The 17,736-nt window shown below is 29.4% G+C and overlaps 1 protein-coding gene across 1 annotated transcript in view; it reads right to left on the bottom strand.

The window, feature by feature from the left end:
• LOC114326828 (protein snakeskin) overlaps positions 1-17,456 on the bottom strand; it is a 46,237-nt gene extending 28,781 nt beyond the window's left edge. Inside the window, exon 1 of the mRNA XM_028275280.2 lies at positions 17,138-17,456. Coding sequence (XP_028131081.1) covers positions 17,138-17,179 — 42 coding nt within the window. The 5' untranslated portion in view covers positions 17,180-17,456. The remainder of the gene's footprint in view (positions 1-17,137) is intronic.
• Positions 17,457-17,736: the final 280 nt, after the last annotated feature.

Here is a 17,736-nt window from a genome sequence, read left to right as displayed (position 1 = left end):
TGGAAAAAAAGCGGCAAGAAGCTTCTTTTAAAAGAAAAAACGTTTAATTGTGATGAGCGGTTCCTGGCATACAACTGGTCAAAGTTGAGCGGCATTTACGGCAAAGATATAAACAATAGGATCATAATTTTCGAACCATCACCATTTTATTTCGGTCCTCTTTCTTCACACCAAATTTCATTTCTTTAAAATACTCATAACATATATTATTATAATAAAAACTATCGATGTTACGAGTGAAAATTGCCAAAAATAGCTAAATTTGAATCAAAAATTAGGTTGGAAAAAATGCAATCTCAAAGTTCAAAATCGGTGTACGTTAAAAAAATGCATTTTCTCGGCTTCCCATGGAACAATTTGCTTCATTCTTTTTTTGTTCCCAAGTAACTCGAGTAGAGCCATCTAACTAACGCATTGTTAAATGTCAAAGTTGCTTTTGTTTTGTTATAATAAACTAATTTATTTATTATTACAAAAATTTTTAATTTGTTTAAATAAAGATTATTTAAATAATTAAACAGCTTTCAAATGAGTATATTTGTGTTTTTAACGTTAAAAGGTACACTTGTAGTAAGTTTATCTAAAAAAAGTTTACAACTGGAAAAAATATGTAGTTTTCTTTTCATATAAATAAATTAATCTATTATAACAAAACAAAAGCAAGTTTGACATTTAATAATGCATTAGTTAGATGGCTTTACTCGAGTTACTTGGGAATAAAAAAAGAATGAAGAAAATTGCTCCATGGGAAGCCGAGAGAATGCATTTTTTTAACGTATACCGATTTTGAACTTTGAGATTACATTTTCTCCAACCTAATTTATGATTGGAATTTTGCGATTTTTGGCAATTTTACTCGTAATATCGACAGTTTTTTTTTATAATAATATATGCTATGAGTATTTTAAAGATATGAAAATTGGTGTGGAGAAAGAAGATAAAAATAAAAAGGTGATGATTCGAAAATTATGATCCTATTGTTTATATCTTTGCTGTAAATGCTGGTCAACTTTGACCGGTTGTATCTCAGGAACCACTCATCACAATTAAACGTTTTTTCTTTTAGAAGAAGCGTCCTGCCGCTTTTTTTCCAATACCATTTTCAGGATTTAATTTAATATTTCCCGAGATATTCTATTTGTTTATAAGCCAAAAAATAGGCCGCTGAGGCCGCTTAAATAGTCCAATTTCAATTCTGTATAGTATATTAGATAGGTACAGTGTCTTTTTATACAAAAATCATAGTTATTCCTATGTATCATAATTATTGTGGTTATTATAACGACCGTAAATTTTTAAGTAACAATTTAATTGTTGCTAAACTGTTCATTAGCTTCTGGAATTATAATCTATACCAAAAGAGCTTTGATATTACCAAGTTATTTAATTATAGATAAACAATTACTTATCTAAAATTTTGGTTGAAAATTAAAGATTTTGCTGGAAAAACCCGCATTTTGCGGGGAAAATTTTCGTCGAAGTAAATCGGGAAAATCACGTCTCTATGCAGAATTTAATTACGGTGAATTTTTATTTGAGTATTTTTGGTGTAAAGTTAAAATCTTTGGAGTTATAGAGTAAAAATTGAAAAAAAACACGATTTTCGGGCGCCATTTTGTTTATAAAAAAGTAGCACACTATCTGCGGACTTTGCATACCTATATTATTAATATATAATCGTAAGATTCGATTCCAGCAATGAAATTGCTGGTAAATAACTTTTCCTTGTATTTTGTTAATTAACCCAGAGTATTTATGGACGATAGTATGTGTATGCTCATTTACAAAACCAAGAGATTATTTAAAATTTTTAAAATTTTTGAAATTTGCTATAAATACCTACTCTATATGGTAGAAAATATATTGATATAATACATAAATATATCGCTTATCTGGAAGAAAATTGTCCCAACTTAAAAAATGACTAAACTAAAAAAAACTATATCTGATTTAACAAAGAAAAAAGATCAAAATTTTGAGATATATCACTTCTCGAAATACAATGGTTTTTATAATAAATAACGGTACGTTTACTTAGAATGTCACAGCGTAGCTGAAAATTGTCATTGTTTCGGAATAAAAGTATCCATTTTCCGCCAAAGGAATAATGGCACTACCACCATAGAAGTATACATCTATGTGACATTTTTCCTGATAAAAGTAAAGGGTATTTGGAGTCAATTAGACAACTGGAATTATGCATTTTGTGAGTTGTGAATGTCACTTTTCTTGAGCGATGAGCGGTCCTTGGGTCCACCATTAAAAAAAATATTACCTCCATCATGATCCTTTTTTTGTTCAGTCAGATATTCATGTCGAGTCGGGCAACTTTTCTATTTCCGAAAATTTTCGGAAGGGGGACGTTTCGTAAATATACTTTAAAAATTTGTCGGATAATATTACCAGTAAATTTTAAGTATTTATATGTAACCATCCTGCCAAAAAAACATAATTTATGATTCTACAGAGCACCCCCATAGAAGGCGCACGCATCACAAAAAGTCATAAAATGTATAACCTTCGACTTGTTTGATAACAATATTTATAATTAGCTGGTAATATTGTCCGACAAATTTTTGAAAGTCCAGTAGTCGGACGCGCCACCCCCCCCCCCTAATAAATAATAAAAAAATTAATAAATAATAAAAAATTTACTAATTATTCAAAAACAGCGATTCTGTTGTTCATTTTAATAACATTTTTGTTTATTAACCGATTTAAATTTAGCATATCTCATTTTCTGTATCTTTTTTTCTCAAAATGTCAATAGATGAGAATTTAAGTTTTTTTATGAGCAAATGTTTTTAATTTATGAGCAAAATAATGAGTTATACGTTTTGATTGTTTATTAAAAATTAGTCCCACAAAAAAATTGATGAATCCCTAGATGGGACTATAGGGCTTTTCATTCACAGTCATTTGTTTCGAGCTTCTGTCATATGTCATATAATCCGTGTATATCTATTAATATTATACACAGATTATACAACATATGATAGAAGCTCGAAATAAATGACAATCGATGAAAAGCCCTATTTTTGTAACATCTCGTACTACACATTTCAGCTGTCATACACTTGTGTCCAGTAAAAAACTAACTTGGCCTACTCCCACGCTTGAGGCAGTCAAGCCATGTGTGGCAGGCGGTTAATTATTAATTATTATTGTGAATCCGCTACAAGCTCAATAATTTAGAATAAGGCAGGAACCCAAGCTTTTCACCTCGCAATTTTTACAGAATGAATCGATTTGCTTTAAAATTTGAGAATAAGTAGTGGATAGTCCAAGGATCAAAATCTATATGATGTCGAAAGGCGCTATTACCATGAGGGGGGATGTTCTATACATTTTTTTGATAAAATTAATAGTTTTCGATTTATTCGCTATCAAAAGTGTTAGCTTTATATCGAAAAAATCAATGTTTTTCGATATACTCATTTACGATTCACTCAATTTTTTCCGTAGAAAAAATTTTTTCAAACCAAATTCTTGGGAATTAAATGTCCTACAATTTTATATTGAAACATTTTTTCGTATCTCTGATGCTAATCTTTCTATTCTAAAGAAAATTGCATTTTTTACCAAACTACAAAAATTCGTTATTCGCTTTTAACTTAAGTTTTTTAAAAAGTAATCATTCTAAGCCAGTCAAACTTCTAGAATCTATTAATAATACATACATAAATAAGAATGAATAAGGCCAATGACTGAAAACACCGCTAACTTACATTAGTATGCTTCCAATTGGATTTCTCCTTTTTTTTCAAATAAATATATTGATTTTTTAACCTTAACTTTTTTATTTTTTATCTTAGAAAGACATTTCTTTCTTTTATTTTTGGTAAAAAAGAATTTTGTAGGTTTTTACAAGACATATAAGCCTATTAATATTAAATCTTTTTAAAATCCCCAGTCACAAATAGAGGTGACTTTGAAAGGCTTGGAAAAGGTGGTTTTTGCATGTTATTAAAATTTTTAATTGTCAATAGCTCACTCAATTTTTGCCGTAAAAAAAAATTTTGCAAACCAGATTCTTTGAAATTAAATAGGATACAATTTCATATTTTAAACATTTTTTCGTATACTTAATTTTTAAGCTAGAGACTTTTTTTATTTCTGGAGATAAATATTTTTAAATACTTTAAATTCGTTTAAACAAGTTGTCCTCGAAAAATGCATAGTTTTCCCGTCTTTTGACTTTGAAACTCCAATATTTAGCATTTGACGAAGAAGAGCCAACATATAATAAAGTATAGCTCGATTACTATTGATCTTAAAGAAAATTTATAAAAACGGTTTTGTTTATTTTTTCAAAAGGTACATTTTTGTTAAGAGAAATTGTTTTGATAAAACGAAAACTTTTGGAGTTATTGGCAGAAAACTTATTTTCATATAATCAAAACATTGATTTTTTCGATATAAAACTAAAACTTTCGATAGCGAATAAATCGAAAACTATCAATTTTATCAAAAAAATGTATAGAACGTTTTTTGCTTAGAATGAACGTTTTTACTAACTATTGCGGTCAAAATATAAAATATAATAAAACATGTTCACCCCCCAGATGAAGTGGCAACCACCCCCATGATAAAAGCGCCTTTCGGCATCATATAGATTTTAATCCTTGGACTATCCACTACATATTCTCAAATGTTCAACCAAATCGATCCATTCTGTAAAAATTGCGAGGTTTTGTCCTATTTTAAGCTTCATTACTTGGACTAAATAATCTTTTGTTGAAAACCATTTTCGGAGTGCAAATCGAAACGTCAAACAGCAATTAAAAATGTAATTTTCATTACAATCAATTGTGACTTAAGAGCATATATGCGCAAAATGTCGCCTGTCAAAATATTCAATGTGTTTTAAATGTATTCATTTTTTTCGAATCCTGAGAAAACTAATAAATATTTTTGAAAAATTTAAACGCAGAATGAAATATTACGTTATTACCGAGGGCCGAAAGTCCTTAAAAACTTCTATAATGTTTATTTTAATAATCTACAGGGGTGAAAAAAAAGAGAAAATTTAGTGTGATTTTTAATTTCAAATATCTCATTCAAGAGAAACTTTTTGGTTATTCTAAATAACTTCCCTCGTAGTGGAGTCAATGAAGGTGGATATGAGTTATTACCTCAGATTTCGTTGAACCTCCATCGATTTTCATAAAAGTTGGTGAGTGGTTAAAGAATACCTCAAGGAACAAAAGTGACATAGTGCCAACTTGCGATTTTTGCATTTTAGGGGTGAAATACACCCCTTTTTTAAAAATTATTTTTTAGATTTCTGAAAGTGCAGTCACTGTAAGTTTTCACTTCCTTTTTTTGTTGAACCTTCATCAATTTTCATGAAAATTGGTAAGTAGTTAGAGGATACCTCAAGAAACAAAAATGATGTGGTACCAACTTTCGCTTTTATCCTGGGGGTGGATGTTACCCCTTCTCATGGCTACTATTTTATTAAAAATAACCCCATAATTAGATAGAGGAGTAAATTCTAAGCAAACTTTCTTTTATCAAGTTTATAAATTTTTTATTTAAATAATATTTCATAATTTAATAAAATATTATTGGTACAGTAAAACCTGACAATAACGGCCACTAAAAATAGAAAACAATTGGCCGTTATAGAAATGTGGCTGCTAATGCTAGGTTTCCTTTTCCACAAATACATAAAATATAATTGAAAATTTATTTATTTTAGTAATTAAAGCAAATCTAATTAAATATAATTCTACAAACAAACGGAACATACTAAAACTAAATTCAATTTACTACAATATAAAACAATATCTATACGAAAAAACAACTACAAGAAAAACAGAATTTTTGTTTGTTTTACATTTTTTAGATAAACGAAACATACTAAAACTAATATAATATAGGTAATACATAATATAAAACAACATACTATAGCTACTACGAAAAATACGCTTATCACTAAAGTATCGTCGTGCTTCCATGCTATATTCAACAAAACCAACTTGGTAGGGCCTTTAATTAAATATCGCAAATCACTTTGGCTGATTTTGTCTGCATATATATTATGTTTGAGGAATCCCTTTTTTTGTGAGACTGGATATAGGACATTTCTCAAGTATGAATTCACATTCATGGTATATCGTTGATATACAGGGATAATAATCTGTGCAATGTTATGGTACAGGCTACGTTAAATATGAAGTAAATGTGGAAGATATACACTGGTTATTACTGGAAATAATAAAGTTCCATACAATAGCATTTCATTACAATGCTCATTATAGGCATTACAGGCTGTTCCGTTTGAGAAAACTCATACTCTCAAACTTTGAGAAAACACTCATTCAGTTTCGACCAACCCTGTATTAGCTAAAATTAAACGTTTTGCTAGATTAATAATTTTTAACAATAATAGATTATATTAAAAATCACTTGAACATAAATTGGTTTTCTGATGTCAAATCACTACAATTATACAGGGGGTGAATATTGCTATGAAATTTGAAAATAAAAACGTAATTATCTTTTAAACTACTTCGTATAACATCACAAAACCTGATATTTTAAGAACTAAAACATAGAGGAGAATCCAAAAATGTAAAAATATACAGGGTGTTCCATTAAACAAAAGATAATTTTGTTTCACCCTGTCAATATGGGTGGCCCTGTATATTTGGAAACGTATTTAAATTCTGATATTATCTATGTCCCAATCTCACCTTAATAAACTTTTTTCGTATCTCCTACAACAAACGACTAATTGGACTTCCCACAACCTGTATATACATACAAAATCTCCGCTATAAAATTTTTTCAAATAAAATGTTATTGGTTTTTTTAAAATAACTCCGTTAAATTATGAAATATGAGATTTATCCAAAAACTATTACAAAGCTAAGTAAAAGTTCAATAACACTGTATTAAACATAATTTTCTAAATCCTTTGTTTTTTTTAATACAAGGTGAAAGGGCCCCGGTTACATGGTTCTCGCAGTAAAATTTAGGTTTTAAATGTTTCTATCTCGGTTATTTTTTGTCGTAAAAAAATATTAAAAAAAGAAAAAGCTTAAATAAAGTTAAAACTAAAATTTTGTTCTCTACCATTTTTTAAGTATATAGAGTATTTTTGGAGTTATTATCAAAAGAAAATAAAATTCACGAAAATTTGAAAAATTCTAATTTTTTTAATCGTATTTTTTTTCAAAAATATGCATTCTAAACCGGTCAAAATTGTTGAAGTTATTACTCATGTTAAAATAAATAAAGTTTTAAATGGGTTACTATAAATTTTAATTTTTGTGGAAATGACGTATGTTTCATTTTTCATTCTTCCCTAAAAAATCTGAAAGGGTCCTCTTATTTCCATCATAACTTGCTTAATTTTGATGCTATCGACTTCTTATATAGCTTTTTGATAGTTACCTTTAAGTGCTTGATTAAAATGTTTAATATCTATATTTAACAAAGTGCATCGTTTTCCTGTTATTTAAGCTTGAATACTAAGATTTGAGTACTCGCGGAAAAAATATATACATTCAATTGCATATAACTCACTTTGTATATGTAATAAAGGATTTTTCGAATAAGGAACTTATTTATTTTTATATTATCTTCGATTTTGGTAATAACAACTTTTTTGAAGAAACTTTTTTGAGTTATTTATGAAAAACTGCTTTAAAACATGGATTTTTTTCAGGAAAAATCAAAACTTTTGATCTTTAATAACTCAAAAACTATTGATTTACTGAAATAACTTTATATAACAAATTTTACTTATAATTTGTCCCTCTATCGATAAGTGGTATTATTTTTAATAAAATAATTTCCACCCCCGAGAATTGGTGGCATCCCCCCCCCCAGGGTAAAAGCGCAAGTTGGCACCATGTCACCTTTGTTTCTTGAGGTATCCTCTACATACTTACCAATTTTCATGAAAATCTATGGAGGTTCAACGAAATCGGAGGTGAAAACCTTCATTGACTCCACTATCGGTAATAATGCAATCTTTCATTCTGAGTTTAAATTTTTCAAAAATACTTAGTATATTTTAAACAATTTTTCTGAATCCAATTATTAATCTCTTTTTGTTGCCTTTAATTTTGTTCAGAAGTGTATGCAGATTCCTAACTGGTTTAGTAAAATATCTAAATGATGACACACTCTTTAAAAATAGAAAATTTATGATAGGTATATCGTCAATTTACAACTCAAGTATAACAAAAACAAACGCCAATAATTTCCATATGGCAGAATTTCCAAATATTCTGAAAAATTCGGCACATAAAGGAATTTTACAAGTTTACATCTTATATCCTTCAACTCGTTACTCACTTCTTCCATAAATAATAATAAATTAATACAAATAATATGACCGAATCTTTCTCAAAAATTTGTGTGGCCTTGAATCATATTTTAATTAATCCCAAAATATTTAGATAACGAGCTCACATCACAACACCATGTTGACTTACTCACCAGAAGGTATTCAGAGAAAAATATTTATTTAAATTTTTAAATAATAAAAATGATCTATCACCTTTGGAGTAACATCTAAAAATAACGATGAGTAACTCTTCGGAACTTTGTATCGTTTGCTCATTCATATTCACACGGAAATCAAATAAAAAATAATCTAATAGGTTGGTTAAAAAAACGCAATAAATACAGATATCGTTCAACCACTAAGATCACCGTCATATTAGTGGTTGAATTAGTCAGAATATAAAATACAAAATCAAAGGCTTCTTAATGTGTCTGCAATTAAATTTTATTTTTCCTTCTTCCTATCTTGATGAAATAAGTCCACACATTACATACTGAGCCCTCGACAATCGTTTTGGTTTTAAAATTATTGTTATTTACGCCCATTTAAATATTTCTGATGATTGGCCTTTTATCGAATAAAAAAAGAATGTATGTCTTAAGGTATGTGTATCTTAAGGTATGTCATTCAGAATTACATTATAGATTAGATAATATAGAGTTTGATATCCTAGATTCTAAAGTAAGAACTGAAGTAGATAATATAATAGACAAAAAATTTAATACACAATGTAAAAAACTAAATAATCTAATTTGCAATAGTAAAAAACTCAATACTCATACAACAAATTTTTCAAATCATAGTTTTTTCAATAGATTTATAAACTTAACAGATACTAAATTCAATAATAGTGAAATAGAACTTTTAGAGAAAGGATTCAAACACAACTTGCCTCAACATAATAATCAAAAAAATTTAGAATATTTAGGTGTAGAATGTGAAGTAGCGTTAAACAAAACTGCCAAAAACATAGAAAAAAGCATCATCTCAAAATCTATTACTGATGTATGTAGTGAAACTAATAATTCCTGTTTCAAAGAAAACCAAATAGCCGTTTCAATTAAAAATAAATCAATAAAACATGACATAATATTTACAAAAGCAGACAAAGGTAACACTACTATTGCTATCGACAAACGAGACTATAATAACAAAACAATAGAATTTTTAACTAACCAAAACAGTATAAAACTAAACAAAGACCCTACAGAAAAATACCGAAAACAAATTAAACTAGCCATTGAAAATTCAAAATCAATACTAAATCCAACAGACCAGAAATACCTTAATATTATGAACCCACAACCTCCTAAATTATACTCTTTTATTAAACTACGCAAACCTGACCACCCAATAAGACCTGTAGTTTCTTTTTATACAGCTCCGTCATATAAACTTTCAAAAAAACTGTCAGATATTATTACAGAATACACTAAATTTTCACCTAAATTCACCGTAAAAAATACACTAGAACTAGTTAATAAAATACAACATTTTCAATTGCCTAACAACTCCAGACTAATTTCATTTGACGTAAAAAATCTTTTTCCTAGTGTTCCTCCTACAGAAACTTTTGTTTTAGTTAAAAATCTTTTAGACCATAATAGTACAAATCCGATCATTGCATCTGAAATTTTACACCTTCTTGAAATTTGCATAAATCAAGACTATTTTGAATTTAATAATCAAATATACACAAACAACAGTGCAGGACTTATTATGGGTAATCCTCTAAGCCAGCGTTTCCCAACCGGTGGGTCGCGACCCACTAGTGGGCCGCGGGCGGATTTCAGATGGGTCGCGGCGTGGCTCTTACAGTAGCTGAGTAGCGTACAGTGACAGTGTTCTTTATTTTATTCAATCATCATGGGTGAGGGATGGGTCGCGAATATGAAAAAACATCAGAAGGTGGGTCGCCAGACATAAAGGGTTGGGAACCACTGCTCTAAGCCCATTGCTATCAGATATATTTATGAACCAACTTGAAACAACAATTTCTAAACATCCCGTATTTAAACAGTTCTTATATTGGTGGAGATACGTGGATGATATACTAGTATGCTTTACAGGAACTAACAGACAACTTGACCAATTTCTATCATATATTAATTCACTTCATAATAATATTGAGTTTACAATAGAAACAGAACAGAATAACTCCATAAACTTTCTAGATGTAACGATTTCCAGACTACACAACAAACATGAGTTCTCCGTATATCATAAACCTACCCATACTGACACAACTATACACAATTCATCATCACATCCTACAGAACACAAATTAGCAGCCTACCATAGCATGATACATAGACTGACAGAAATTCCCATGACAAAAAATAACTTCGAGATGGAACTAAACATCATTAAACAAATAGCAGTAAACAACGGCTATAACGAACAAACAGTTAACAAAATTTTAAACCAAAAACTCCATAAGAAAGCCCTGAAATTAGTGTATCCACCACCACAGAAAGAACCCAGTACCTTCTGCTCTCTCACATATACTGGCAAGATAACAACAAAGATAGCCAGATACATAAAAAAGAAAGGAATAACACCAGCTTTCAGAACTAACAACAACTTAAGCAAATATATTAAGAACAATAAAAGCCGAAGGAGAAAGCAACTACAGAGTGGTGTGTACAAACTAACTTGTGGTGACTGTCCGAAAACGTACATCGGTCAAACTGGCAGAACTTTTGACAAACGGATAGCAGAACACAAAAGGGCATTCAACAATAGAAAAACAGACACTTCTACATACGCACTTCACCTTCTAGATCATAATCATTCTTTCAATGAAGAGTTTCAAATTCTACATATTCAAAATAAAGGCCTTAAGCTATCTTTTTTAGAATCTATGGAAATTAATAAACTGAAAAATACAGATATAATTCTGAATGACCAACTCGAGACAAACAGCTCCCCACTCCTCAACCTCTTCAGTTGAAGACTTAAAAAGGCAAACACATTGTAAACTATATCACTTGAGAAAGGCACTCCGCCGAAACAGCTGTAGTCACTTAGTTATAATAAATTTTGTGGAAGTATAGAAAACAAACGTTTTCAGTGTTTTATTGTTAGAAAAAAGAATGTGTGTGTACTTTGTACGCACGTAAGAAGTTATACTTTTATTATATAATTTCAACGAAATAAATATACTTAACTGTTTATATTTGCATTTTATTTAAATATTAAACTAACTTTCTTACCTACCACTTTCAAAATATTTTTATTAAAACTACCAAAAATTAAAAAAAAAAACGTGAATCGTCCGGAATTTGAACCCGCGACCTCTCGATCTCTAGTCCAATGCTCTACCTCTTATCTGTTTCCTCTAGAGTTCGGAGCCGTTTTTTAATTCTGAACAATTCATTGCAACTAAGTACATACTGTCTGTGTGCGCATGCGCGCAGAATTATGAAATTTTACTCTCAATCGCGCCTAAAGAAGTATAACTTCAAAAAATAATTTGTTAAATTATGTAGATTTCACGTTATTATTTTCATTTATTAGGTCAATAAAAACCAAAAAAAAAATATGAATTAGGCTATTTATTTATATTACAGAATATAGTAAATGTTTTAATGTGATAATTGATAATTATAGAGGCATCACTCTACTCAATATGGCATATAAAGTGTTGTCCAACGTATTGTACAAAAAACTCCTCCCCTACGCCGAAGAAATAGTAGGAGGATATCAATGCGGTTTCCGCCCTAATAAATGAACAATGGACCAGATATTTACAGTGAGGCAGATCCTTGAAAAAACCCTAGAGTTCGGCGTCAACACCCACCACATATTCGTGGACTTCAAAGCCGCATATGACTCAGTTAATAGAGGTGAACTTCTACTTGCTATGGTAGAATTTCAAACACCGCTTCGTCTTGTCCAATTAACTGAACTTATACTCACAGGAGCAGAGAATGGTAAAAATCCAAAACGATTTCTAAAGACTCTTCCATTGCAAAAATGGACTAAGACAGGGTGATGGACTATCGTGTCTCTTATTAACCTGGCATTAGAAAAAAATTATTCGAGAGTCCCAAATTAATAATAGTGGTAATTACATTGTTGTCAGATCTTCCGCTTTTCTGGAAATCTAGTGAACTTTCTTATTTTAAATGGAACACCCTGTATATTTTTTGCGTTTTGAGGTCCTCAAGAAATACTGATTATTTTTCATGTTATATTCCCTATACCTAAATGCCATAATTTCGGAGTTATTGGTACATTTATTTAAAACAAAATTTTAAACAAATTATAAAAATCAATGTTTTCAATAAACTTGAATTTAGGTGCTTTTTCAGTTTTCGTTTTTTTTTCAGTTTTAAATTGTTTATAACTCGGAAACGATTAACTTTAGAGAAAAATTACGAAAGATCTTTTTTGTTCCCAATGATCCAAAGAACCTAAAATAATGTCTACGCTGGCCGAAAAATTTGATTTTTAATATGTTCAAAATTATTTTTTTAAATAAATGTAACAATAACTCCGAAATTATGGCATTTAGGTATAGGGAATATAACACAAAAAATAATCACAAAACGCAAAAAATATACAGGGTATTCTATTTAAAATAAGAAAGTTCATTAAAGTTACAGAAAACGGAAAATCTGACAACAACGCAATTATACCACCATAATATCGGCCGCATTGGAAAACCCTTACCCACCAAAATCTATAAAAATCGTGCAAGCTGTTTCCGAGATAATTGAGGGTTTCCGTACATAAAACTCAATCTGTATAAATTAAGATGAAAGATTTTAGAAAGGGAGCAAGTAGGTACTGTATACAGAGTGTTTCATTGGGAAAGTAACATACGTTAACTGTAGAAAGAGGTCACTTGGGTGGTCTCAAAAATACCATACTTAATGGGTCTTACTTCATTAATAACAAAGATACTGGGTGTTTTATCTATTTTGCCATTTTCTTATTTGATTCATAACTTTTTACCCACACTGTATATTTATTTTATATTTGGCACGCAAATATTATTTAAGGTGTAAAGTCAATTAATTTATTTAAAATTGTAAAAAATCCAGGTACGGATTAAAAAATATTGCAAAAATTTTCCGACCCAAAAACAACGCCCTGTACATTGAATTTTTTTAAAATAGATTTTGCGTTTGAAAAGAGGATGAAAAACTAAATTTAGTGGTATACCTTGAATTTTTGGCAAAATGACTTTTCTGGTCAAATTTTGAATTTGAATTCTAAAATTATGTGAATTGCGAAAGCTCGAAGTAGAAAGAAAGTTTAATTACGATTTACAACTTGCTAACCATACTTTATTTTTATTTTATATTTAACACTGAATATTCTTTAAGTTGTCCAATCATTTAATTTATTTATAAGTATAAAAAATCCAGGGCCGGATTAAAAAATATTGGAAAATGTTCCGACCCAAAGGCAACACCCTGTACATTGAATTTTTTTAAAATAGATTTTTCATTGAAAAGAGGATGAAAAACTAAATTTAGTGGTTTGGTATACTTTGAATTTTCGGCAAAATGATTTTTCCGGCAAAATTTTGAATTTGAATTCTGAAATTATGTTATTTGCAAGAACTCGAAGTAGAAAAAATTAAAATGTGACTATTAATTTTAATTAATAGCATTATTTAATGTAAATTGTTAAAATGTTAACATTTTAGTATTTTTTTTATCATGTCGACAAATAATTCCATAACAAATATTCACCTTTAATTAATAAATAAATAATACAGAGTTTATAAAAAATACATAACTTTAGTCAACGAACTATCTTAAATATTAAAAGAAAAACAGAAAAAGATTGCTGAAAAATAACTTTTTATTATCTAATATCCAAAATTTCGAACGAGGAAATAAATACTAGAGAAGAACTTTTTGAGCGGATTCGAGACGCCTTCCAATAAATGAAGAATAACCCTGACGATATTAGGAAGTCAGTCAGACAAATAACAAAAAGAGCAAGACATTGGCCATTTTGAACAATTACTATAATTTTGATGGTGGTCATTTTGAACAATTACTATAATTTTGATAAGTTATTTTTTGGAAAAATTTTTGTTTTTTTTTTTAATTTGTAAGATAGTTCGTTGATTAAAGTTTTGAATTTTTTGTGGACACTTTATTATTTATTCATTGATTAAAGGTGAATATTTGTTTTGAATTGTTTGTCGCCATAATAAAAAAAACACTAAAATGTTAAGATTTAACCAATTTAGAATAAATAATGGCATTAATTAAAATTAAGTCACGGTTTAATTTTTTTTAATTTGAACTCTCGCAATTCACATACATTTTTCCTATATTTTTTAATCCGACCCTGGATTTTTTTATAATTGTAAATAAATTAAATGATTGGACACCTTAAAGAATATTCAGTGATAAATATAAAATTAAAATAAAGTATGCTTAGCAAGTTGTAAGTCGTATTTCATTTTTTTTTCTACTTCGAGCTTTCGCAATTCACATAATTTCAGAATTCAAATTCAAAATTTGACCATAAAAGTCATTTTGCCAAAAATTCAAAGGATACCACTAAATTTATTTTTCATCCTTTTTTCAAATGCAAAATCTATTTTAAAAAAATTCAATGTACAGGGTGTTGTTTTTGGGTCGGAAAATTTTTGCAATATTTTTTAATCCGGACCTGGATTTTTTACAATTTTAAATAAATTAGTTGACTGTACACCTTAAATAATATTTGCGTGCCAAATATAAAATAAACATACAGTGTGGTTAAAAAGTTATGAACCAAATAAGAAAATGGCAAAATAGATAAAACACCCAGTATCTTTGTTATTAATGAAGTAAGACCCATTAAGTATGGTATTTTTGAGACCACCCAAGTGTCCTCTTTCTACAGTTAACGTATGTTACTTTCCCAATGAAACACCCTGTATTATTCTACTATAGATACGGTTGAAACTCGACAATTAGTGTGGTATGGTAAAACAAATGGATGAAGCTATTGACCAAGTGAAGTAAGATCTTGCATCACCGTTGGGTTGATACAAATTTTATTTACAACATTGATTTCGCGCGCTTAACTGACAAAATCGCTGATCTCCAAAAACTGAAACATTTTTTTCTACGTTGTAGAGATTTTTCATTAATCGATGTTTTCTGTCCCCCCCTACGAGAAGGTAAGAAGAAGTATTTTAGGGAGAAATCCGGGCGTAGAAGGGGCAAACTATTTTGCACCTTTTTTGGGGCTCTAAAATTTATATCCACAGCAAAATTCAGCTTGTTAATCTTGTTTTTAAAAAACAAATCTTTGAAGTCTGGACCATGTTTTATAAGAATTAAGAGGAAACAGTAGCGATCAACAGGTAGCGAAAACGCGTTCCAAGATTGCGGCTGTAATTTTGAATATTTTTTCGAGATATTTGGCACACGTATTCGTAATCTAATAAAGAATGGCGGTACAGAGCTCAATTTGAAAAATATATTAATATGTGGAAATTACTCTGTAATTAAATACAATATTAAAAAAACGAGCCTGTACCGCCATTAAAAAGAACAAAAAAATACACTTTCTTCAAATAAACTTTTTTTATCCGATGTCTAGATTTTGTGTCATTTTGGAACTACTAAAATTTTTTATTTCATTAGTAGTTCCAAAATGACACAAAATCTAGGCATCGGATAAAAAAGTTTATTTGAAGAAAGTGTATTTTTTTTGTTCTTCTTAATGGCGGTACAGGCTCGTTTTTTTAATATTATATTTAATTACAGAGGAATTTCCACATATTAATATATTTTTCAAATTGGGCTCTGTACCGCCATTCTTTATTATATTACGAATACGTGTGCCAAATATCTCGAAAAATTATTCAAAATTACAACCGCAATCTTGGAACGCGTTTTGGCTACCTGTTGATCGCTACTGTATCACCTTAAGGGGGTAGACGCAAAATCTTGGTCCAATGCTATTTAAATGCATTCATTTTTTTTTCGAATACTGAGAAAACTAATAAAGATTTTTGAAAAATTTAAACGCAAAATGAAAATTACATTATTGCCGAGGGCCGAAAGTCCCTGAAAGCTTCTAAATATTATTTTAATAAGTTACAGGGGTGAAAACGAAAGGGAAAATTTAGCGTGTTTTTTAATTTCAAATATTTAATTCAAAAGAAACTTTTTGTTTATTCTAAGGGACTTTGGGCCCTCAGTAATAATAATGTCATCTTTAACTATGCGTTTAAATTTTTCAAAAATACTTAACTGTTAGTTTTCTCAGGATTCGAAAAAAAAATGAATGTTAAATAGCATTGGACCTACACCGACCCCATTAACTAAAATGTCGTAACAGAAACATAATTAAAATATCTAAAGCAAATGAGAAGGGCTATAATTATATGCTATATCCCGTATATTTAGTAGTGGTTAATATTGCCACAGAGCAGAGAAAGATGGAAGCAAATTAGGATGACCTACATTCAAGATTGTATGGATAGAGGTTGACGAGGAGCGAAAGAGAAACAAGATCACATACAAAGAGTTCTCGAAAATAAACTTGTTTATGAACATAACGTATGTTTCAGAGTTCTTATTTTGTGACTTCATTCACAAAATATTTTTATACAAAATTGCATTCAATAAAAAAACTTTTGTATATTTATACTACTACAAAAGAGCAGTTAAATTTTGTTTGTCCCTTGATAACGTTTAATTTTTACCTGTTGATATAATATTTAGATAGCAAGTTTATTTAAGATTTGAATGTTTTAAAATATCTTACATTTAAGTCCCATATTTTCTCATTTTCAAATTATCATTATATAAAAATAATAATTTTAATGTTACAAAATTTAAAAAAAAAATAAAAACTTACCAATTCCAAAAATTTGATGATAGATAACCGACTAATTGCCATTTTTAAATGTAATTCACACTGATTTTTAGACGAGCAAATTCAAATATTGATTCTACAAAGTTTTCACACAACGCCTTCGTCTGACTCACAAGAATGTGTTTTGATTCAAAGCAAACACAACGCTGAATTTGTATTTGTCCTCGTACTCGTACTCTGCCACTGTTTGCGGAAGATTTTTGTCCTTATGAGCGAACAGCGAACGAACGAATCTGAACGAAGATGGACAGATTCGAAACCGAAACCGGGGCGCCGACTCCCTACCTTTCGTTTCGACATTGCTCAACACACGAGGGGAGCTAAAAATGTCAATGATTCTCAAACAGGAGTGTCTTGGCAAGTGTGTATGTTGTTCAATAAAATTTAAATTTAGTTGTGTTTATGTTTATGTAGTCGATAACTGACGCTAACTAAGACACACATGCTTTTTTACAAAAATGCACTGAATACATACACAAAAATAAAAAAAAGAACGTGTGTGTGTGTGTGTGTGTACTTTGTAACGTATGCACCTACGCACGTAAGAAGTTATACTTCTATTAAAATTAAACATTTGTCTA

The sequence above is a fragment of the Diabrotica virgifera genome, chromosome 3 (genome assembly GCF_917563875.1).
Source record: "Diabrotica virgifera virgifera chromosome 3, PGI_DIABVI_V3a".
NCBI classification, from domain to species: Eukaryota; Metazoa; Arthropoda; class Insecta; order Coleoptera; family Chrysomelidae; genus Diabrotica; species Diabrotica virgifera.
This window is presented reverse-complemented; position numbering and strand designations above follow the sequence as displayed.